This window comes from Mauremys reevesii, linkage group 3, assembly GCF_016161935.1.
Source record: "Mauremys reevesii isolate NIE-2019 linkage group 3, ASM1616193v1, whole genome shotgun sequence".
NCBI classification, from domain to species: Eukaryota; Metazoa; Chordata; order Testudines; family Geoemydidae; genus Mauremys; species Mauremys reevesii.
The window spans coordinates 82005084-82024896 of record NC_052625.1 but is presented as its reverse complement, the minus strand read 5'-3'; the positions used below and the strand labels follow the sequence as shown (position 1 = coordinate 82024896).

The window sequence follows — 19813 nt, the reverse complement described above, 5'->3', positions numbered from 1 at the left end:
GCTAAGCTAGCCATTTATTTCAATTCTCTCCATAAGCAGCTGCTGTGCTTCCTATCCTAACAGAAGTTGGACGACTACCAACTGTACTTCCAGCCTTCCCCAACCCAAAATGACCATTAAACCTCTACATAACCATAAGTAGACTCAAAGCCCTTGAGAATTTTTTTAAAAAAATATATCTGAACATATCATAGGTATAAATAGCATAAACAACAGCAGCCCCACTGCGCATGGGAGCTGTCCAACCTATACTGGCAACTAGCCAGAACGTGGATCTTTATCATCCTCTATATATAAAACTGATTTTGCACAGCATTTATTGTTATAAAAAGCTGCTGCTGTGCAAGGATTAATCTGTCTATCAAACAATAAAAAATCTGCAGTGATTAAAACACCAACAACAAAATGTGTCCCCTTGCAACAGCCCTTTCCCCTGGGGTGGAGAATGCTAATTAGGAGGCAGCATCCAGCGAGCTGTGTGTGTCTGGCACAAACTGCCCACTTAAAGAGACCGCACACAACTGGCGCTGTGCGCTGGGCGGCCGGGACTGGCCTGTGGCTGTGCGCGCTGGGGCAGGGACTTGCCAAAGGCTGGGCCTTAGCAGTGCTGGAGCGGTACCTGCCGCGTAGCTCCCGAGCCCCTTGTCCCCCGGCCCTGCTCTCGGCCCCTCCTCCTCGGGCCGGGCCGGGCTCTCCCCCCCCCACCCCGGCTGCCCCGAACCTGCGGCCGCTGCCGGGGGCTCCCACCCCCTGCGCCGCTTTCTCCTTTCTGGGTATCGCGGGGCCGGAATTATTTCGGACACGAGCCCCCCCCCGGCCCCTTCCCCTGGCCCGAGGCGGGGGCCGGGGAGGGCCCGGCAGACGCTCCTTATACGGCCCGGCCTCTGGTCCCTGGGCCCGGGCCAGCAGCGCCTTCTTTGGGCAGCCCCGCGGCAGCGCAGGGGGCCTGGGGGGCTCCGGCCGGGCGCGCTCGCTGCCCAACACCCAAATATGGAGACAGACGGGGCGACATTCCTGCGGCCGGCGGCGGCGGCGGCTCTATAAAGACGGGCCGGGGCCGGGCAGCCCACCGAGCTGGAGAGCTGCGAGCAGCCTGACCCGGAGCGGAGAGCCAGGAGCCACCCGAGGTGAGCCCGCCAGGCCCGCGGAGCGCGGCCCGAGACTAACCAGCGGCTGGGAGCAGCCAAGGCGCCAGCCCCCAGCGGCGGGAGCCTCCCCCGCGGCAGAGGGCGGGCGGGCTCGCAGGGCTCTGCCCTCGTGCTTCGTGGGGGGGATCGCGGCTATACGCGGGGGCCCAGCTCGGATCGCTAGCGAGGCAGCGAGAGATTAGCACGTGTTGCCTGGCCTGCGGCCGATCTGCAGGGCAGCTTCCCTGGAGCCGAGGGGAGGGAGAGAGAGCGCTAGCAGGCGCCTTACCCCTCCAGTGACTCCTTACGGATCGTAACGAACAGGGAAACCCCTTCAGTGGCTCTTGGGGAGCCAGGCTTCTCTTTTATTGTAGCCCAGAGGAGGGGGGAGTCAGATTTTAAGGAAAAGCTCAGTACCATAGATTTTCACTATTCGTACCATCCAAGGTGGTACTCGAATTTGGATTGCTTCCGTTTTACATCACATCTTCTTAATCCCATCCAATTGAAACCAGCACGTTTATTGCTTCAAACTTTTAAAACCCTTAAATAACTATGCAAAATGTAATTTTTGAAAGTTTACTTCTCCTGTCTCTTAGTCTCCAGTTTTTGCCACGCTATTGAATCAAAGTACCTGGCCTTTATTTTAAATCTGTGGTTTACTGTGTTATCCTGATAAAGGTTTACAATTATTTCTCCTAAATACTCTCGGCAGCTATGACCTACTTTAACTTGTGTTCCAGATTGATGAGATTTTTAAATCAATTGGAGATGATTATAGGATTACAATTTTTACCACCACCACCCCCAAAATATAATTACTGTACATATCTTAAGTGTATGTATTAAAACTACCAGATTACATGGTAACAATCTCTAAACTTGATAAAATGAGGATCAAGTAATGAATAATGCAGTTTATTGAGGATGTGGTGGATTAATTCTTAGTTCTTTGAGCTAATTTACAATTTTTTATAAGCCATACTGTGTGGAATAAAGATTTAAAATAGAGTTCTAAAATAGAAGGGAAGGCTGGATCTACTTTGAGTTTAAAATGTGATTTTTAATTAACCACTTTAAAGTAGCATAGAAGTTTTTGTTTAAATCAAACCCTCTGAGATGTCCATTGGACCTTGCAGCCCCATTCTGAAGCCATGCCCCACTACACCCCTCACCTTCTGTGGGTGGGGAGAGCCCGGCCTCTCTGGGACAGTGGGTCGTGAGTGGTGAGACTACTGCTGTGTTGCATTTTCTCCTGTCAGCTCTTATGGTGGTTTGATTTTCTTGCTGTTCCCCAGAAAGCCGACACCATGTGTGATGAGGATGAGACCACCGCGCTCGTATGCGACAACGGCTCTGGCCTGGTGAAGGCTGGCTTCGCCGGGGATGATGCTCCCAGGGCTGTGTTCCCCTCCATCGTGGGCCGCCCTCGCCATCAGGTACAATGCCCTGTCTTCTAGCCCTGCCAGGACTGCAGCTTCACAGAGGTGGTGCTTAAAAACCATCCCTGCTTTCTGGGGAAAGTCCCTAATCACTTAGGAGGGGCTGACCCCCACCTCCATAATGGGACTGAGTAATTTATATGCCGACTGTGCTACAACCGCCTGCTGTCACACCAGCTGTGACCCAATCACCCTTCCTCCCATCATGAGACTAGCGCATATATATATATATATATATATATATATATATATATATATATATATATATATATATATCTCAATGCCCCAGAAATGTGCTGTTGCAGTACAGGTGTGCTCCATGCTTGCACACTTGTAATGCAATAGCTGCTCTTACATTGGGCTGGATTTGCCCTAGCTGTGACTTGGAAGACTTCTCTTCTGTCCTGAGCTGACTGTAACTTCCCAGGGTGGATAGTGTGTGACTCTCTCCCTCCTTCCCTGGAGAGATGTTAAGCCCCTCAACCCCTTTTTGTTCCTCTCTAGGGTGTCATGGTGGGTATGGGTCAGAAAGACTCCTACGTGGGGGATGAAGCTCAGAGCAAGAGAGGTATCCTGACCCTGAAGTACCCCATTGAACACGGCATCATCACCAACTGGGATGACATGGAGAAGATCTGGCACCACACCTTCTACAACGAGCTGCGTGTGGCCCCCGAGGAGCACCCCACCCTGCTCACTGAGGCCCCCCTCAACCCCAAGGCCAACCGTGAAAAGATGACCCAGATCATGTTTGAGACCTTCAACGTGCCCGCCATGTATGTGGCCATCCAGGCTGTTCTGTCACTGTACGCTTCCGGCCGTACCACCGGTGAGTGAGGGTAATGGGCCTCTAACAGCACCCACCTACCAGCATAGGTGATCCCACCCTCACCCAGGGGCATCCACCCACCAGCATAAGCGTCACCCACCTTGAGCCAGGCCAACACCCACCCTCACCTAGTGAGGGCACCCACCCACTGGCATTGACTCTCTGAGAAATGAACCCCCTGCCCTCAGAAGGCCCCTCATTCTGCTTTAGATTTATGCTGCCACTAGTAAAAACAAACTTTGCCTGCCCCTTCTCCATGAGGTCCTGCAGGGATTTCTCCTTCCCTTGTGACCATTTCCCCAGCCTTGCCTTGTGTCGGCCTAGCGAGGTGCTCGGTCTCACTCGCTCTCCCACCGCCTCGCAGGTATTGTGCTGGACTCTGGTGATGGTGTCACACACAACGTGCCCATCTATGAGGGGTATGCTCTGCCACATGCCATCATGCGCTTGGACCTGGCCGGTCGGGACCTCACTGACTACCTGATGAAGATCCTGACAGAGCGTGGCTACTCTTTCGTCACCACTGGTAAGTGGAGCCTGCCCACCAACCACCTCCTCTGATCGGCAGCACACAGCAGTCACACTCAAGGCTGACTTGTTTAACTTCCATGGGGATGGCCAAATCCTGCAAACCTGCACTCTTTTGTGTGACTAGGGATGCCTGGTCACCACTCAGTGCAATGGACACTTGTACTTAGCTACTTGCCTGTTAATTGGTACAGGTTTGTACTTAATAGACACAACCTGAGCCTGGGGGACCTGGTGTGTATTTGCTCAGTGTGGTCCTGTTTGATAGATTGAATATTAAACACAGGGATCTGTATCTGATGTTCCATGTTGAAAATCAAGGATAATGCTTTGATTTCTCCCCCACCTCCCTTGCATTCATATTGTTGATCAACTCTGCACAGTCTCCCTTAGAGCCAGAAAACATGCAGACACGCTCTTTTGGAGCCCCTGACCATTCCCCTTGACCTCTGGTTGTGCTGCTTTGCTCTCCTCTCTCCCGTTCCAGCCTTCTAACATCTCTTTTTTTTTCCCTGTGACAGCTGAGCGTGAGATTGTGCGTGACATCAAGGAGAAGCTGTGCTATGTGGCTCTGGACTTTGAGAATGAGATGGCAACTGCAGCTTCCTCCTCCTCCCTGGAAAAGAGCTATGAATTGCCTGATGGGCAGGTCATCACTATTGGCAATGAACGTTTCCGTTGCCCAGAGACCCTCTTCCAGCCATCCTTCATTGGTATATAATCCTCTCTCTCCAAAGAAATCCTTCCCTTCAGGGTTACCGATCCTTCCGCTTCACTGGTGAATTAAGTGCACTTACCTCTGTATTCCTTTATCTCTTCATGTCACCAGGTATGGAATCTGCTGGTATTCATGAGACAACTTACAACAGCATCATGAAGTGCGATATTGACATCAGGAAGGACCTGTATGCTAACAATGTCATGTCTGGTGGTACCACCATGTACCCTGGTATTGCTGACCGCATGCAGAAGGAGATCACTGCTCTGGCTCCAAGCACAATGAAGATCAAGGTACATTTGACTATATGGATTATTGACTCATATATTGAGATAAGACTCTTATTTTCAGACAAGTACAGTGGAATAAGACATAATACTTAACACTGCTGATCTTCAAAGCACTTTGCAAACAATCAGTTTGAATGGGTGCATCTAACTCTCCCTCTTGGGGAAATGCTATTCCACCTCACTTAACTTTACAACATGTTATGTGTAGTAATTCATAAAATGTTCTGTGCCCACATATGGTTTGTTTACTGATCAGAGCTCTGCTTACTCTTGTAGATCATTGCACCACCTGAGCGTAAGTACTCTGTCTGGATTGGTGGCTCTATCCTGGCTTCCCTGTCTACCTTCCAGCAGATGTGGATCACGAAACAGGAATATGATGAAGCTGGCCCATCCATTGTCCACCGTAAATGCTTCTAAGCATGTTTACATGATCACTATGCTAACCACTCTCAGGATGACACTGTTGTAAGTTGTAGGTTGTTGAATACCTGCAACAGCCATGTAACTTTCTATTTTGTAACAATTTCTGTTACTGTTGCTGCAAACTCCACGTGACACAGAGTGTATGTAAAGTGTACATAAATTAATTTATTTTATCTCGTTTTGTTTATTTTTAAAACCATGCCCTGTGGAAGGAAACCAAAAACTTCAAGAAGCATTAAATCATCAGTCATTCTGTCACACCCCATTGGAGTTGGTTATGTCATGATTTATTTCCGTTCGTGGAGTTGAAATCTCTATACACATTCATCCTGTTCTTTAACTGGTTACAATTTGGGGGGGGAAAGTTCCAACACTTTAAATAATTAACATAATAATGATGAAAGGTTATTTCACACAGTAGCAATGTTACATTAAACAAACACACTGGGTTATAGGAGGCCAGAGTGCTTCAGAATTCGTTTTCAAAATATATTAAAAAGGTTTGTGTCCTTCCCCCCACCCCCCAATTTAAATATGAATCTGAAACTGCTTTCTTGGTTCTGAGAAACACTTGAATATTTATTATTTTTAGACTTTACGTTTCAATTGCTTTACACATGATCTTCCTACTCTGTGCTATTGTACCGGTACTGCCATATCCTCAAGTTCAGGTTAACATTTTCTGTGTAAAGCTCTTTTTCAAGGGATTACAGCCTGGCTCTAAAAAACGTGGTTGTAGCTATAACATGTGCCACATCTCATCCTAGAAGCCTCTTCTATTTTTATAACTTTTTAAAAGGCTTTTGGGTTGTACAAGTTTCTTAGACTCAACAAAAACAAAACTCCTTTTGAATGAGATGCAGTCTTACACTGGCCCAACGCCAAAGATATATTTCACTAGACAAATGATCCTGTGCAACACACGTATTTCAAATACCTCATTGGAGCAGAATGTAAATAGTAACTTTTTTATAACTCATTTCTAAGTGGAACTGACAGGAGAGGGTTTTCCTTTAGAACTACTCGTAAATCACTGGGCTAAACTATATAAAACTTAGCAGAGCCCTTCACTCTTATTTGGCCATTCTGTGACTGCCCTGAAACACTGCATAAAGTAAATGCCCAGCGGCAGACAGGGAGTGGGGCTTAAACATAGATCATTCCACTCCATTATAAACAGGCAAATATCAACTACACTTCCCCTTGGGAGACTGCAGCCAGGGGAAGGGCCCAAATGAGCCTTGGGAGCTTCCTCCCAAGTTAGGCAAGGGACTTTGGTGCCTGAGGGAGACCCCTCTTTGGGATGGGGTTAGAAACTTACTGTTGTGGTTCATGTTCAACAGTTTCAGACTCTGAGTTAGGGTGACCAGACAGCAAATGTAAAAAATTAGGACACGGAGTGGGGGGTAATAGGAGCCTATATAAGAAAAAGACCCCAAAATTGGGACTGTCCCTATAAAATTGGGACATATGGACACCCTACTCTGAGTCAATCTGGCTACCCTTGTTTGGCTGTCAGTAAATAGTAAAGACTGAACCATAAGATCCAAACCCAACTATGGATACAATTAGGAGGCCGAGGAATAAGCCAGAGCTAACTGTTCAAGCTCCCTTTATTAGCCACACAGCATTTCTTCCCTGAGAGGAAGCCAGCCCTTTTAGCTCTTGAGTAGGGGATAGTACTCAGCTGCCCTTATTAATTCAGCTGCAGCAAAAATCCCAGCTCTTTCCCCTCTGCTGAGGAACTCCTGACCACTCGCTCTTCAGGTGCTCCACTCTCAGGGACACAGCAGTATCTTCAGGCAAGCCAGTAACCCTGTCCTGTGTGCTTCTTCCTCATGCCCTGGAATGACTGAAATGGGAGCATTTGAGCATTGTGGCATGATTCCATTAGACAGAAATGAATCTCTAAGAGCCTTATTTCGTATAGATTTCTTGGGCATGATCCCATTTAAATCATTGTTTGCACGGTAAAGTCAAAGATATCACAAAGATCCCCAAATATTGCATTTGTTTTAGATAAGGGTTTTTAGAGACAAGGTGTGTGTGTAAATGATTGTTAGACCAAGGGATTATCACAAAGGGATTCACACTGGTATAGGACTCAATCCTACAAGCTTTACTCATGTGGTGTGGTTGAGTGTTTTCAGGACTAGACCAGTTAGTGTCTTCGAAGTATGTAAGTTATTTTTAAGGACAGACTGGGTGGATTTAACGTCCGCTTGAAAAAAGATTGTAAAGTGGTTACCATTGTTATCAATGGCTACAAATGTTTTGAAATCTACAGACTTTAGCATGAGGTACGTAATATGAAATGTGTATTATCTTTAAGCCTGTAGAATATTTTGCTTTTTAAGGATGTCTATAAAGTGTACAATAACGTTAAGGCATAAGAAAGGTTTGATCTGTTAGCCAAAAGTTTGGGAAGGGTTCACATTTCCTTTTAGCTCTTCGGGCAGCTTTTCTACAACTGCCCTAACCTCATCTACTGTAAACTGCTAGTTAAGGTAAAATGTCACCGACTCACCATAAGACTTGGTTGATAACCCCCTTCTCAGGGGTTTACATTTCAGTTGCTCTTGTTTGCCTCCATCTTAAAAATAGCAACCTCAACCCTCCCAAAACAAAAACCAAAAAAAGCTTTTATAGCTCTATTTCGCTAAGAGCTGATAACCATTCTGATAACTCCAGACACAAGGAAATACAGAAGACACCGTCCTGTCAGACCCCTGCACAGCTATCCCACTGGCCTGGAAGGCCTTAGAGCAGGGGTGCTCAAACTGGGGGTCAGGACCCCTCAGGGGGGTCATGAGGTCATTACATGAGGGGTCGCGTGCTGTCAGCCTCCACCCCAAACCCTGCTTTGCCTCCAGCATTTATAATGGTGTTAAATATATTAGAAAGTGTTTTTAATTTATTAGGGGGGGTTGCACTCAGAGGCTTGCTATGCAAAAGGGGTCACCAGTAAAAAAGTTTGAGACCCACTGCCTTAGAGGAGATGACCCATTTTCTTTTTTTAAATGTTTTCTGGTACCCCTTAAATTCTGTATTAAAAGCTGGCATAAGTGGTCACATATTGCAGTTATGAGCTTTGGATAAATGCCTAGACAAATAAGAATTTTGCTGGCATTTGCAATGATATTCACCCTAATGCAGGGTTTAGGCAGGGCATAGGAGCTTACATGGGAACTATGTGCTGACGTGAATTTCACTCTTAGTTCAAGCTTTTGTTAGTAGGTTTAAAATAATTTTTAAAACTGCTAGAAAAAAAGGTTAATGTAGAAGAGCAGCTGCTCCTCATGATGGGACAAATGCTGCTGTCAGATCTATGTATGCAGAATAAACTTTCCAAAGTGGGGACCTAAAGTTAGGCTCCTAAATCCATATTCAGGCATCTGATTAAGTGGCCTGATTTTCAGAGGTGTCGAGCACCCTCCCTCCTGACTGAAGTCAATGGGAGCTAGGTGCTCAGCACTGCTAAAATTCAGTCCACTTATTCAGGTGCTCAAATATGGAGTCAAGAGCCTAACTTTAGGCACCTATGTGTGAATGTTACTAATTTCACTGGGATTTGTGTGTGCTTATCTGCAGGCAGAATTTGACTCAATGGCTTTATTATTGCTGTCAGTGAATTACATATGCTCCATGTCATGGAGAAAGCCTAATAATTCTATTGAAATCTCAGTCCTCACTGTCCCTAACAGCAAAATTCAGTGTATTACTCATATACATAGTAATTGCCCTGAAGGAGCCATGTTCTTACAACCAGATTCTCTCATTCTGTAGCTATGTGCCATTGTCCTAGTCCTGTTCCTACTGAAGTCAATGGGAAGAATTGGGATCTCTGATTTAAATGTTAAATGAGTGCTTATGGGCTCCATCCCAACTGATCTCACTGATTTAGATGTAAGCAGGATTGGTCTCTAAGCTATCACATTCTCTTCACTTTGGGGAAGCCAGGTACCTGCATCCTCGTTTATGTCTATGGGGGAACTTAGCTCATTAGGATATTATTCCAAAATCCAAATCCCTGTTGTGACGGTACCTCCCATAAGGCTTTATGGAAATATGCTTAGGATGTGTTTTATGCTACATATGCCATGTAACATACCTCTGTAAAGGTTATGATCTACTGATGCTATTAATCCTATTTATATGCATGTATCATTTTTGTATGTGAAGTTATGAATATTGGCTGTATACAGGCTTGATTTCTAAATAACCTTAGTAGAGCATTTGGTCAGTTCCTGGAGAAAGGAATGTTGAAATTAAGTACCTAATCAAGAAACACTTAAAGGACAATGAATCTTGGAATGCTCCAGTCCACATAAGAAGTCTACTTGAGGACATTCAAGGTAGCATGTGACCCATGGCTGCTACCTGGTAAGAAACTGTGAGTCATGCATGGACATGTGACTTGCCCAGGTGCCTCCAAAACTCCATCTTGGAGCTGGACTTTGCATAGGAGAGAGGAGGGGGTCTCCACCCACAAGAGAAAGTCTGTTTAAACCCCTGGGACATCCTGCCATTTTGCCTTCAGCTGGCTCAAGAGAGAGCCTCTCCACCCCCCCAGGATACCTGAAAGAAACTGGAACAAAGGATAGTGACTGCAAGGGGTGTGCGTGGTTGCTGGACCCAGGCTAAATTAGTCTGTAAAAGGGAGCATTCTGGACCTGGTGAGGATCTTATCTGTTTTCAGTTTGATTAGACATAGATTTGCGTGTTTTAGTTTATTTTGCTTGGTGACTTGCTTTGTTCTGTCTGTTACTACTTGGAACCACTTAAATCCTACTTTCTGTATTTAATAAAATCACTTTTTACTTATTAACTCAGAGTATGTATTAATACCTGGGGAGGTAAACAGCTGTGCATATCTCTCTATCAGTGTTATAGAGGGCGAACAATTTTTGAGTTTACTCTGCATAAGCGTTATACAGGGTAAAACAGATTTATTTGGGTTTAGACCCCACTGGGAGCTGGGCATCTGAGTGTTAAAGACAAGAACACCTCTGTAAACTGCTTTCAGCCAAGCCTGCAGCTTTGGGGCAAGTAATTCAGACCATGGGCCTTTGCTGGAGCAGATGGGAGTGTCTGGCTCAGCAAGACAGGGTGCTGGGGTCCCGAGCTGGCAGGGAAAGCAGGGGCAGAAGTAATCTTGGCACATCAGGTGGCAGCTCCCAGGGGGTTTCTGTGATCCAACTCGTCACACCTGTTTTCCTTCTTATATGGTCAGAGAGTAAATCAGGGGCCAAATTCCAACTGGGTATAAGTGGATGCAACTGCACAGCTTTCTGTGGAGTTTCACTTGCTTTCACCAGTTGGGACGTTAGCGCCTGGTGTGCATTTCACTTGTGTGCTTATTCTGCTCCAGTGTATAACACCACAAGCAAAACAGGACTGGAAACATTTACAAACAGCTTCTGAGGCAGTTTGAATACAACAGGGGTTCAATTGAAATGGTCAGATTTCGCTGGGTAAAACCCTCAGTCCATGCATATTTTGATTCCTTCCTCAAAACTCTGACACTCCACTATGTTTTCAAAATAATGTTTGAAGCCCTTGCAGGAGGTCAGACTAGAATGATCATAGTGGTTTCTCCTGACTGTCAAATCTATAAATTTACCTCATTGGACAACCCCTGAAATCTCTCCTCTAATCCCTTAAGCTAGTCTTTGGCAGTTTCCATTGTTAATCGTCCTTTTTGGTGATTATTCTTGGTTGGATGCTGAATACATCCGTGTCACTGAATCCCCATTGACGTGGTCTGTGAGGGCAGTCATTGTACAACGCACAACCTGCTCTATTTTGTTAGAGCAGATCAGTATGTGTGAATGTGGCTGTGGGCTCAGTTTCCAGCTCCATGCTTCTGCCAAATAAGGTTGGCATTAAGCCCCTGTCTATGCCCTGTGTCATTAATACAGGGCTGTCAACTCACCCGCCTTTGGAGGATGACACCCACACATTCCCTCTGCCACCCGCTCCTTTTTGAAACACTCCCATCAGCTGTGCTAGAAGGGTCGGCCAGACCAGTATTCCAGCTCCTATTCTGAGAAGGGCAAGGGAGGGGTGGTGGTGGTGGGATAAAATGGAATAGAGAGAACGTGGGAGATAGAAATGGAGGGGAGAGGAGACCCTGGGGAAGTTAGAAACGCAGCAGAGGAGGATAATGGTGGGGCAAGATTGAGGCAAGAAGGAGAAAGAAAATGCTGAGGAACAAATTCACTCTTGTGATCCAGCTGTTTTGTGCCAGTCTGGTGGTAGAAAGGGGCCAGAGAGCAGCCAGAGCACACCAGATTGGGATTTCCTGGGGTGGGGGGGTCACCAGCTGAGGAAGGATCTGGTTACACCAGCTTCTACACCACCCATCTCTGTAGCCCCTAGTATAGCGAGCAGGGTGGGGGGCAGGGTAAGGGCAGAGCACCATTGTGCTGGGGCTATTCTTTGCTGGAGTAGTGTCCCCTTGGGGCCATAGCAAGCTGATATAATTTTGGGAAAGTCCTCAGGCTGCTCTACCATATGCTGGGCCAGGCCCATGCATCAGCCCTCCTCCTCAGCTAGGCCCAATGATCCATGGGCATAGCTGAGAATCTACCCTGGAAGGTAAAAATAGATAGGAAAGAGGCTAAATCAGGAAAAAGGTTTTGAAGAAAGAGGATTTTAGAGAAGATGATTTATAGAAATGTTTAAACTAGACCTGGGCTCAGATTGCACCATCCTGAGTTGCTGTAGATGTGAGTTTCCCCCAACCTGGTAGTGTAGATGCAGCCTACAGCGACAGATGGGGTATGTCCATGGCTGGAGGAGCACCACTTTCCTGAACAACAACAGCAGCTAGATCAATGGAAACATTCTTCCATTGACCTAGCGGCATCTATGCCAGGGGTGAGGTCAGCATAGCTACATAGTTCGGAGGTGTGGATTTTTCACACCCTGAGTCCTGTAGCTGTGTTGACCTAATTTTAAATGTAAACCAGGCTGCATTGTCACTCCCAGAGCTCTTCCACAGTCCCTTCCCTGCTAGGATCATTATCCTGGCGTTATTTAATCATTTACACAGCACTTCTCACAAATATTGAGGAAGCAGAAGACACAAGGCTCAGGGACCAAACTCGCCTCTCAGTGATGCTGTAACTCCAGGGTGACTCCACTGAAGTAAAAATCTGCATTGCACTGAGAGCAGAATCTGGTCCAACACATCTCTCCCTTTCCTGAGAGACGGACCACATGCCATGAATGCCACACCCCTTTTCATGTTCTGAATTGGGAATTTGCACCTTTTCTTCTCTCTCTCTCTCTCTCTCTCTCTCCCATGGTGTTCTGAAAATGTTAAATAGAAAAGCATTTTAACCCTTATTAGTTGTTAGTATTGACCTATGCTCCCAGGGCCGGAATCTCCTCTCTCACAGGTTTGATGTCAATGTAGCTCCATCAGTCATGCCTGATTTACACCTTGGAGAGATCAGCATCAGGCCTAGATTAGTCAGCTAATGAGGGCTTATTATTACACATTAAAAATCAAAATAGTAGAGCTGGTTGGAAATTGTCTATTTTTCACAAAAAATATGAAAAAATACCTTTTTTAAAACAGATTTCCTATGAAAACTTTTTTTTTTTTAAATTGTGAGTGGTAGGGGGGAACCCCTTCCAAAATTTTGGTTCTTGAAAACTGGAAAATGTTGGTTTTACTTTACTGGAAACAATGATTTTCAGTTTTTGTTTTTTCCAAATTCACCCCAAAAGAACATTTTCTGCAAAAATGTTTGTTTTGTTCAAAAACACATTTTTGGGCAAAGTTTTGATTATGACAATTCAGCCAGCTCTGCAAAACAGCTCCCAGAAAGTATTTGTCACAGATGGAGAAACAGCACAGCTGGGTGAGTGTGACCTATTGATTGGCTTATGGGTTCCTACAGGGTGGTGTTGCAAATCCACATGATGCTCTTAATTGACACTTGTTGTTGCAAGGGTGGGGTAGGTGTGGAGAATTCCCCCTGGGGAAGGATGGCTTTGAATAGGAGCCCTGCCAGGGAGGACTGATTGGCAGATGGATTAATTCAGAGTGTTTCCTGGCCATACTCTGCCCCAGAACAGCACCCCATACTTCTGGGGCTGTACTGATTGATCTGGGCCCCGGTTGGAAGGGGAGGTTGATGCAGCACCTCTCTGAGTGGACTCCCTGCACTACGTTCTGGGCGAAGAGTGAAGAATTTGGTGTAACCAAGGCTCTTAAATGCTGGACTTTGCATTTGGACAGGGGTTAACTAAACAATGTATTGAACTCCCCTGTAGTCAGACAGCTCCTTTATTGCTATGCAACTGGCAAGGCTGTGTCCACTGCATGGCACAGACTAGCACACGCTTGGGACTTTGTTGCATGAATAGGGTGACAAGATAGCAAGTGTGAAAAATCAGGCCGGGGTGGGGGTAATTGGCACCTATATACAACAAAGCCCGAATATTGAGACTGTCCCTATAAAATCGGGACAGCTGGTCACCCTAGCAGTGTGAAGCTCTTTATTTTCCAAGAAAAAAAAAAGTGTCACGTTAACTTTAACAATGCACAATAAATGCTACTAAGCGTAGGCTTTGGGGCAGGCTATGGAACAGCCGTTCTTGCAGACAGCTGAGCTCCACTCTTCCTGCCGGGATCACAGCCAGACATAGGAAGTTCACACCCAGTTTCACATAACTTTGCCCCAAAAAGCATAAGGCCAGATTCTGCTCTTAGTTACACCCATGTAAATCCAGAGTCACCCCACTGACGTTACTTGGAAATCACACAATGTAACTGGGATCAGAATTTGGCCCTGAGCAGCTAGGGAGAATCCTAGGCAGCCATGGAATGGGCCAGCCTGTTAGCCACACCCCAGAGAGCTCCTCATATATGGAATGCTGAAAGCAGCTTCCCTCCCAACCTCTCCCTGAGCACTGCTCTCTGAGCTTGGAGAGATTTACAAAAAAGCTCCTCCAGCTTATTTGCTCCAAAGCAAATCACTCTTGGAAGCTGAGAAATCTCCCTGGTGAAGGAAAAAAGAAGGAAGGATTGTTGTGCAATAGAGAAGGACTGACAGATACGTACCTATAGAAACAGGCGTTTATGTTGTGTCTATGGGCTGTGCCTGGCTCACGGAAGTCAATAGGAGTTTTGTCATTAAGTGCAATGGGAAGTAGATTAGGCTCTTCCATAGAGGGTACGTCTACACTGCAATACGACACTTGCAGCTGGCCTGTGTCAGCTAGGGTGACCAGATAGCAAGTGTGAAACACTGGGATGGGTTGGGGAGGTAACAGAAGCCTTGAATACCGGGACTGTCCCTATAAAATCAGGAGGGATAGCTCAGTGGTTTGAGCATTGGCCTGCTAAACCCAGGGTTGTGAGTTCAATCCTTGAGGAGGCCACTTAGGGATCTGGGGCAAAAATTGGTCCTGCTAGTGAAGGCAGGGGGCTGGACTCGATGACCTTTCGAGGTCCCTTCCACTTCTAGGAGATTGGTATATCTCCAATTAAAGACATCTGGTCTCCCTAGTCATTTGACTCAGGCTTGTGGAGCTTGGGCTGCAGAGATTTAAAATGGCAGTGTAGACATTTGGGGGAGGGTCTCAGAGCCTGGGCTCCAGCCCGAGCCTGAATATCTACATTACAATTTCATAGCTCCACAGCTCAAGCCCTGCAAGCCTGAGTCACCTGATATGGGTCAGCCATGGGTGTTTTATTGCAGTGCAGGCATACCCAGAGACTCTGTTTGGGATTTTCAAAAGTACCTGCGGCCTGGTCTCCACACAGTTTTTTTGAACCAATTTAACTGTTTCAGTTCGGGGCGTGGTGTTTGGGGGTTTTCTAAAAAAACCGAACAAACCACCCAAACCACAGTTATATCAATACAACCCCTAATGTGGCCACTTACACCAATATAAAGGTGCCTTACACTCCTATAGTTTTTCCTTCCCCTCACAGAAATATCTGTACTCGTGTAAATTGGGTATAACTGCATGTCCGCTCTACAGTCTTCTACCACTTCAACTATATCACGGTTAGAGCTGGGCGGTGAAAGGTAACTCCATTTTCCAGACGATTTTGATATCTCAACATCTGGTTTCATTCCGATTGAGAATGAAATCCAAAAATGTCAAAGGTCTCTTTGAAAGGAAATGGATCCCTGGTGGTTGCCCTAGAGTTGCAGATCCTGGGAGCCTTGCAGTCCCCATCTCCAAGGCAGCCTGCCTCAGGAGGGCTGCCAAGGAGCCACAAGCTGGGGTTTCCAGGCTCCCAGGTCCACACCAGACCTTCAGGCAGGCTGCTGAGCTGGCAGAAAAGCAGGCAGGGTTCCATTGGAACATCATCAAAATCAAACCATCTCCACAGAATGTTTCAATCTGACAAATGAGCCAATTCCAACAACAAAATAAATGTTCATCAGAATTTTTCTGACCAGCTCTAATCAGTATAGTTAAGTGCTACAATGTGCGTAGCCCAGGGCTGAGGGCGGCACCCAAATCCCACTGAAATTCAATGGGAATTGGTCACAGGCTCTTTTGAAAAACCTAGTCTCTGGCAATAGTACTTAGGTGCTCTACATTAATTATTAAAAATATTCCATGCTAACTGGTTCTGCCCTGCCTAAAAGATCCCCTGGCCAAAGAAATCCAGCTAAACAGAGAGGTGACACGCAAACAGAGACCCAAAATCAGATTTAGGTCCTTCAGACCCAATAAGGTTTCACCTTTGGTGTCTTAATTACCATAACCAAATGGTTATGGTATGACACAGAAGTCATGTGCCAAACTATGCCAAGTCAGGCAGTTCAGAGTCACTACTATCACTTCATCCTTAGTTCATCCTGCTTGGTGCATCTGAGCCTTAGGGCATGGCAGAGGTTTCATGGCAGTCTGCTGACAAGCACCCTGCTAAATCTGAAGTAGCTCCCAGGTGTAGAACTAGTGCTTTAGTGTGTGTTCACTAATTATTTGTGGGAGGGTTTTCATGGGGGTCATCTTTAAGAATGCTGAGGAATGTAAAATTGTTGCAGAATAAGATTGTTTTTTTCCTTCAATTTTTTTTAAATAATTAGCAATAAAAAATACGTTGTGCCTTTATAGCTTCTTGTCTAGGCATTTCAAAGCATTCTGAAATAATTAAATTATTATTACCATCAAATCCAAGAGGGATTCTACAGTTGAGAAGCTGCATTAATGTGAGTGCAGGATTGAGCTCCTTAGCTAGGAACAGTGGCTTTGTGGTAAAGGCACACAAGAGGGAATCCTGAAAACTGTTTATAATCCCAGTTTTGCCACACTCTTCCTGTGAGAGCATGTGGGCTTGTAGAGGTGGTTTTCTGTACCTCAGTTTTCCCATCTATAAAATGGGGCTAATAATACCTACCACACAGGAGGATTATGAGGATTAATTAACATTTGTGAAGGATTTTGAGATCTTGGCAAGGAAGAAGCTATAGTAATGCAGAGTATTAAAATATTTCTACACTACAGAAATTATACTGGTATAGCTATGCTGAGGTTCAAGGGTGAGGGGGTGTTTTCTGTTGGCGTGTTGATGGAAGCTCTCTTCCGTTGACATAGCTGCATCCCTACTGGAGTTTTGTCAGCATAGCTATGTCGGTCAGGGATATGGGTTTTTTTTACCTGCAGCTATGCCCATATCGCATTCAAGTGTAGACCAAGTGCAGTCATTCCAAATTCAGCTCCGCAAGTCAGGTCTCATTTTCACAGTACAAATAAAAGTTCTAAAACTCACCACTGGCTGAAAATACGGCACTGCTTTGGTTATGAGGTCCTGCAATATTGATCATCTTATGGGATCCCAGGCTGGGTGTCTCTTCTTTTGGGCCCCAACAAATGGGTACAACACAATATACTCCTTTTCTGTCTGACTGCTGAGTATCCCAGCAGCCCTTTTTACAGATTTGGTCGCTCCAGGAGCACAAACAACTGGAGCTGGTGATGTCTTACAGCACACAAGGATCATAGTCCAAATCCTGAGTTCCAGCTCTCCAATGCCACATTGCAGATGGAGCCAGTGAGAGTGTGAAGAGCCTGAGCTCTGGAGCTGGGTTTTTAAAAAAATCCAAAATTTTAGCAACTTTTCAATAAAACGTAGCACAATTTTTTCACGAAAATGTGTCCCCTTTTTTCAGCCAGCTCTAGTTTGGTACACTCTAGGCAGTGTGGGAGGGGCAGGACTGCTGTGCCATGAAGTTCCAGTCCTAGCTGTGTCATTTTTTGTCTGTGTACAAGTCACTATGGGTACGTCTATGGATTGGTGGGTAGTGTTCGATGTATCGGGGATCGATTTATTGCGTCTTGTCTAGATGTGATAAATCAATCCCTGAATCGACGATACGCCACCTCACCAGGAGGAGTAAGTGGAGTCGACTCGCCACCGTGCGGATGGCCAGGTAAGTTGAACTAAGATACTTCTACGTGTAGCTGAAGTCATGTATCTTAGTTCGACCCCCTCTCCCCCCGCTAGTGTAGCCCAGGCCTTAGTTAAGAAGAGATTCATCGTTTTAAAAGATTTGGCTGACCCAGCTGGGTTCAGAGTCAGGTTATCCAGTATGTTTATAAATGATCTAGAAGAGCCAGTGACAATATGTACTACTGCAGAATTACTTGTTAGTAAATAGTATGGTGGCTTGTGAAGTACTCCAAAAACATAGCTGTTAAAACTGGGTGATTAGGCAACGTGATACCAGATGAAATTTAGCAGAGATAAGTGAAAGGTAATATGCACTAGAAGGTATAGTTGGTTTCTGAATTATCTGCAACTCCCCAGGACAGAGTGTTAAGCATCTTCGTGGACAGCTCAGTGAGAACATCTACGCATTGTGGATCGTTGCTTAAAAAACAAAGGGAATAGATTGCAGTGAGGAGAGAATGACGGATAAGAAGGAAAATGTTGTAAGGTCAGCATATGCAGTGATGGAACACCCTCTTCTTGGATACTGGACTGAATTTTGATACAATCATCTCAACAAAGACAGAAAAACTCGTGAGAGACACAATGAAAGTGAGTGGAGTCATGGGGAAGATTCTTTACAAGGAGACAGGAAAAATCCTGGGGTCACTGAGAGCCAGATCCTACTCACTTTACTTACATGACAGAATAATCTGTGTGAATAAGGTGATCTGAGTCTGGCTCTTTGTTTGGAAAGGCCAAGGGACAGAACACAGAAGGTATGAAAGAGAGAGATAAAATGATCGAGAAGGCTAACTGAGTGCTCCTATTAACTCTGTTCTGGTAAGTATTATTATATAGTCGGAGGCAAATTCTCAGCTGGTGTGAATTGACAGAGCTGGATTTGGCCCGAAGTGCTTTAAGGCACTTGTAACTTTGCAGCATCAGGCCCAAACGCTCTATTTGACGTACACACTTAGAAATGTAGTAGCTTGACTCAGGAACAGTTTTAACTGAAGCAAATAGGGAAAAACGAACACTGCTATAATTATTCCCATGCAAAAGTATGGGCAGGAGCAGGTCATAGATGCAATAAGGGAGAGCTGCTGTGGGTAAAAGTTGGGAAACTGAGTCACAAGTCCACCCAATTTAGGCTTAATCAATTTTCACCTTTATTTTGTACAGTTTCAGACAGAATGATCACTTAGAGTGCCTGGACATACATGTGTGCCAGACAAATAATAGCAGACAACTTGGGCCCACTTACCAGTTCCATCTTATCCCATTCTGGGGCACTGGGAGTCCTTCCACCATCCATGATAGCTGTCATCTTCTCTGCGGTCATCATCCTCGTGCGGTCCTTCAGTCACATTCTTCAGTTTCTGGTCCAGTTTGGGCCCAAGTTCACTTAGCTCCTTTGTACATTTATACATTAATTCATCTTTATCCAATTGGCTTTTAGCACATCAGCCCTTTGGGTTTTACGTAACCTGTACATTATGCACATGCAAGCTTCAGTTATCCAACTTGTGCATTTTTCTGGCTGGTTTTGCAGTTTCTGGGTCACGTTAATGTGTGCTACCATGTCACTCCCGGAAAAAGCAGGGGGTTATTTATCATTCCCTGTTTGTGTATCGTTTACTTACATCTTCCAACACAACATCTTACCTTTGGTCTGTCAGCAATGACATTTTAAGCAGATTAGCAATTCCATATAAAAGAAGAATTGGCAAAACCACACTTAGGCCAAGGCCTTGCTGGCATAAGTGTTCTCATCTGTACTCATTCACTATCTGTAACTACAAATAGTTAACATATAACTAAAAACTTTCAATGTTACCATTAACAATTCTTCCTTATATTTCAATGTTATAAGTCATTCTGTGCTATCCTTGATCTGTTAGAAAGGAGAGGAGGAGTTAAGGAAAACATGATTCTTTAATGTCATCATTTCTTATCTTCTTTAAAGATGAGTTTTTCATTCAAATTCCAATTTTGTTTATGCATCATTACAAAGAAACTTCATTAGAAATGTTCCTGT

At 45.3% G+C, this 19813-nt stretch overlaps 1 protein-coding gene across 1 annotated transcript; it reads left to right on the top strand.

Annotated features, from left to right (window-relative positions):
* Positions 1–973: 973 nt before the first annotated feature.
* Positions 974–5625, top strand: ACTA1 (actin alpha 1, skeletal muscle). The gene is made up of 7 exons (XM_039530618.1): positions 974–1127; positions 2426–2566; positions 3074–3398; positions 3763–3924; positions 4448–4639; positions 4756–4937; positions 5211–5625. The coding sequence occupies exons 2-7, from the start codon at positions 2438–2440 to the stop codon at positions 5352–5354; spliced, it is 1134 nt and encodes a 377-aa protein (XP_039386552.1). The 5' UTR covers positions 974–1127; positions 2426–2437; the 3' UTR covers positions 5355–5625.
* Positions 5626–19813: the final 14188 nt, after the last annotated feature.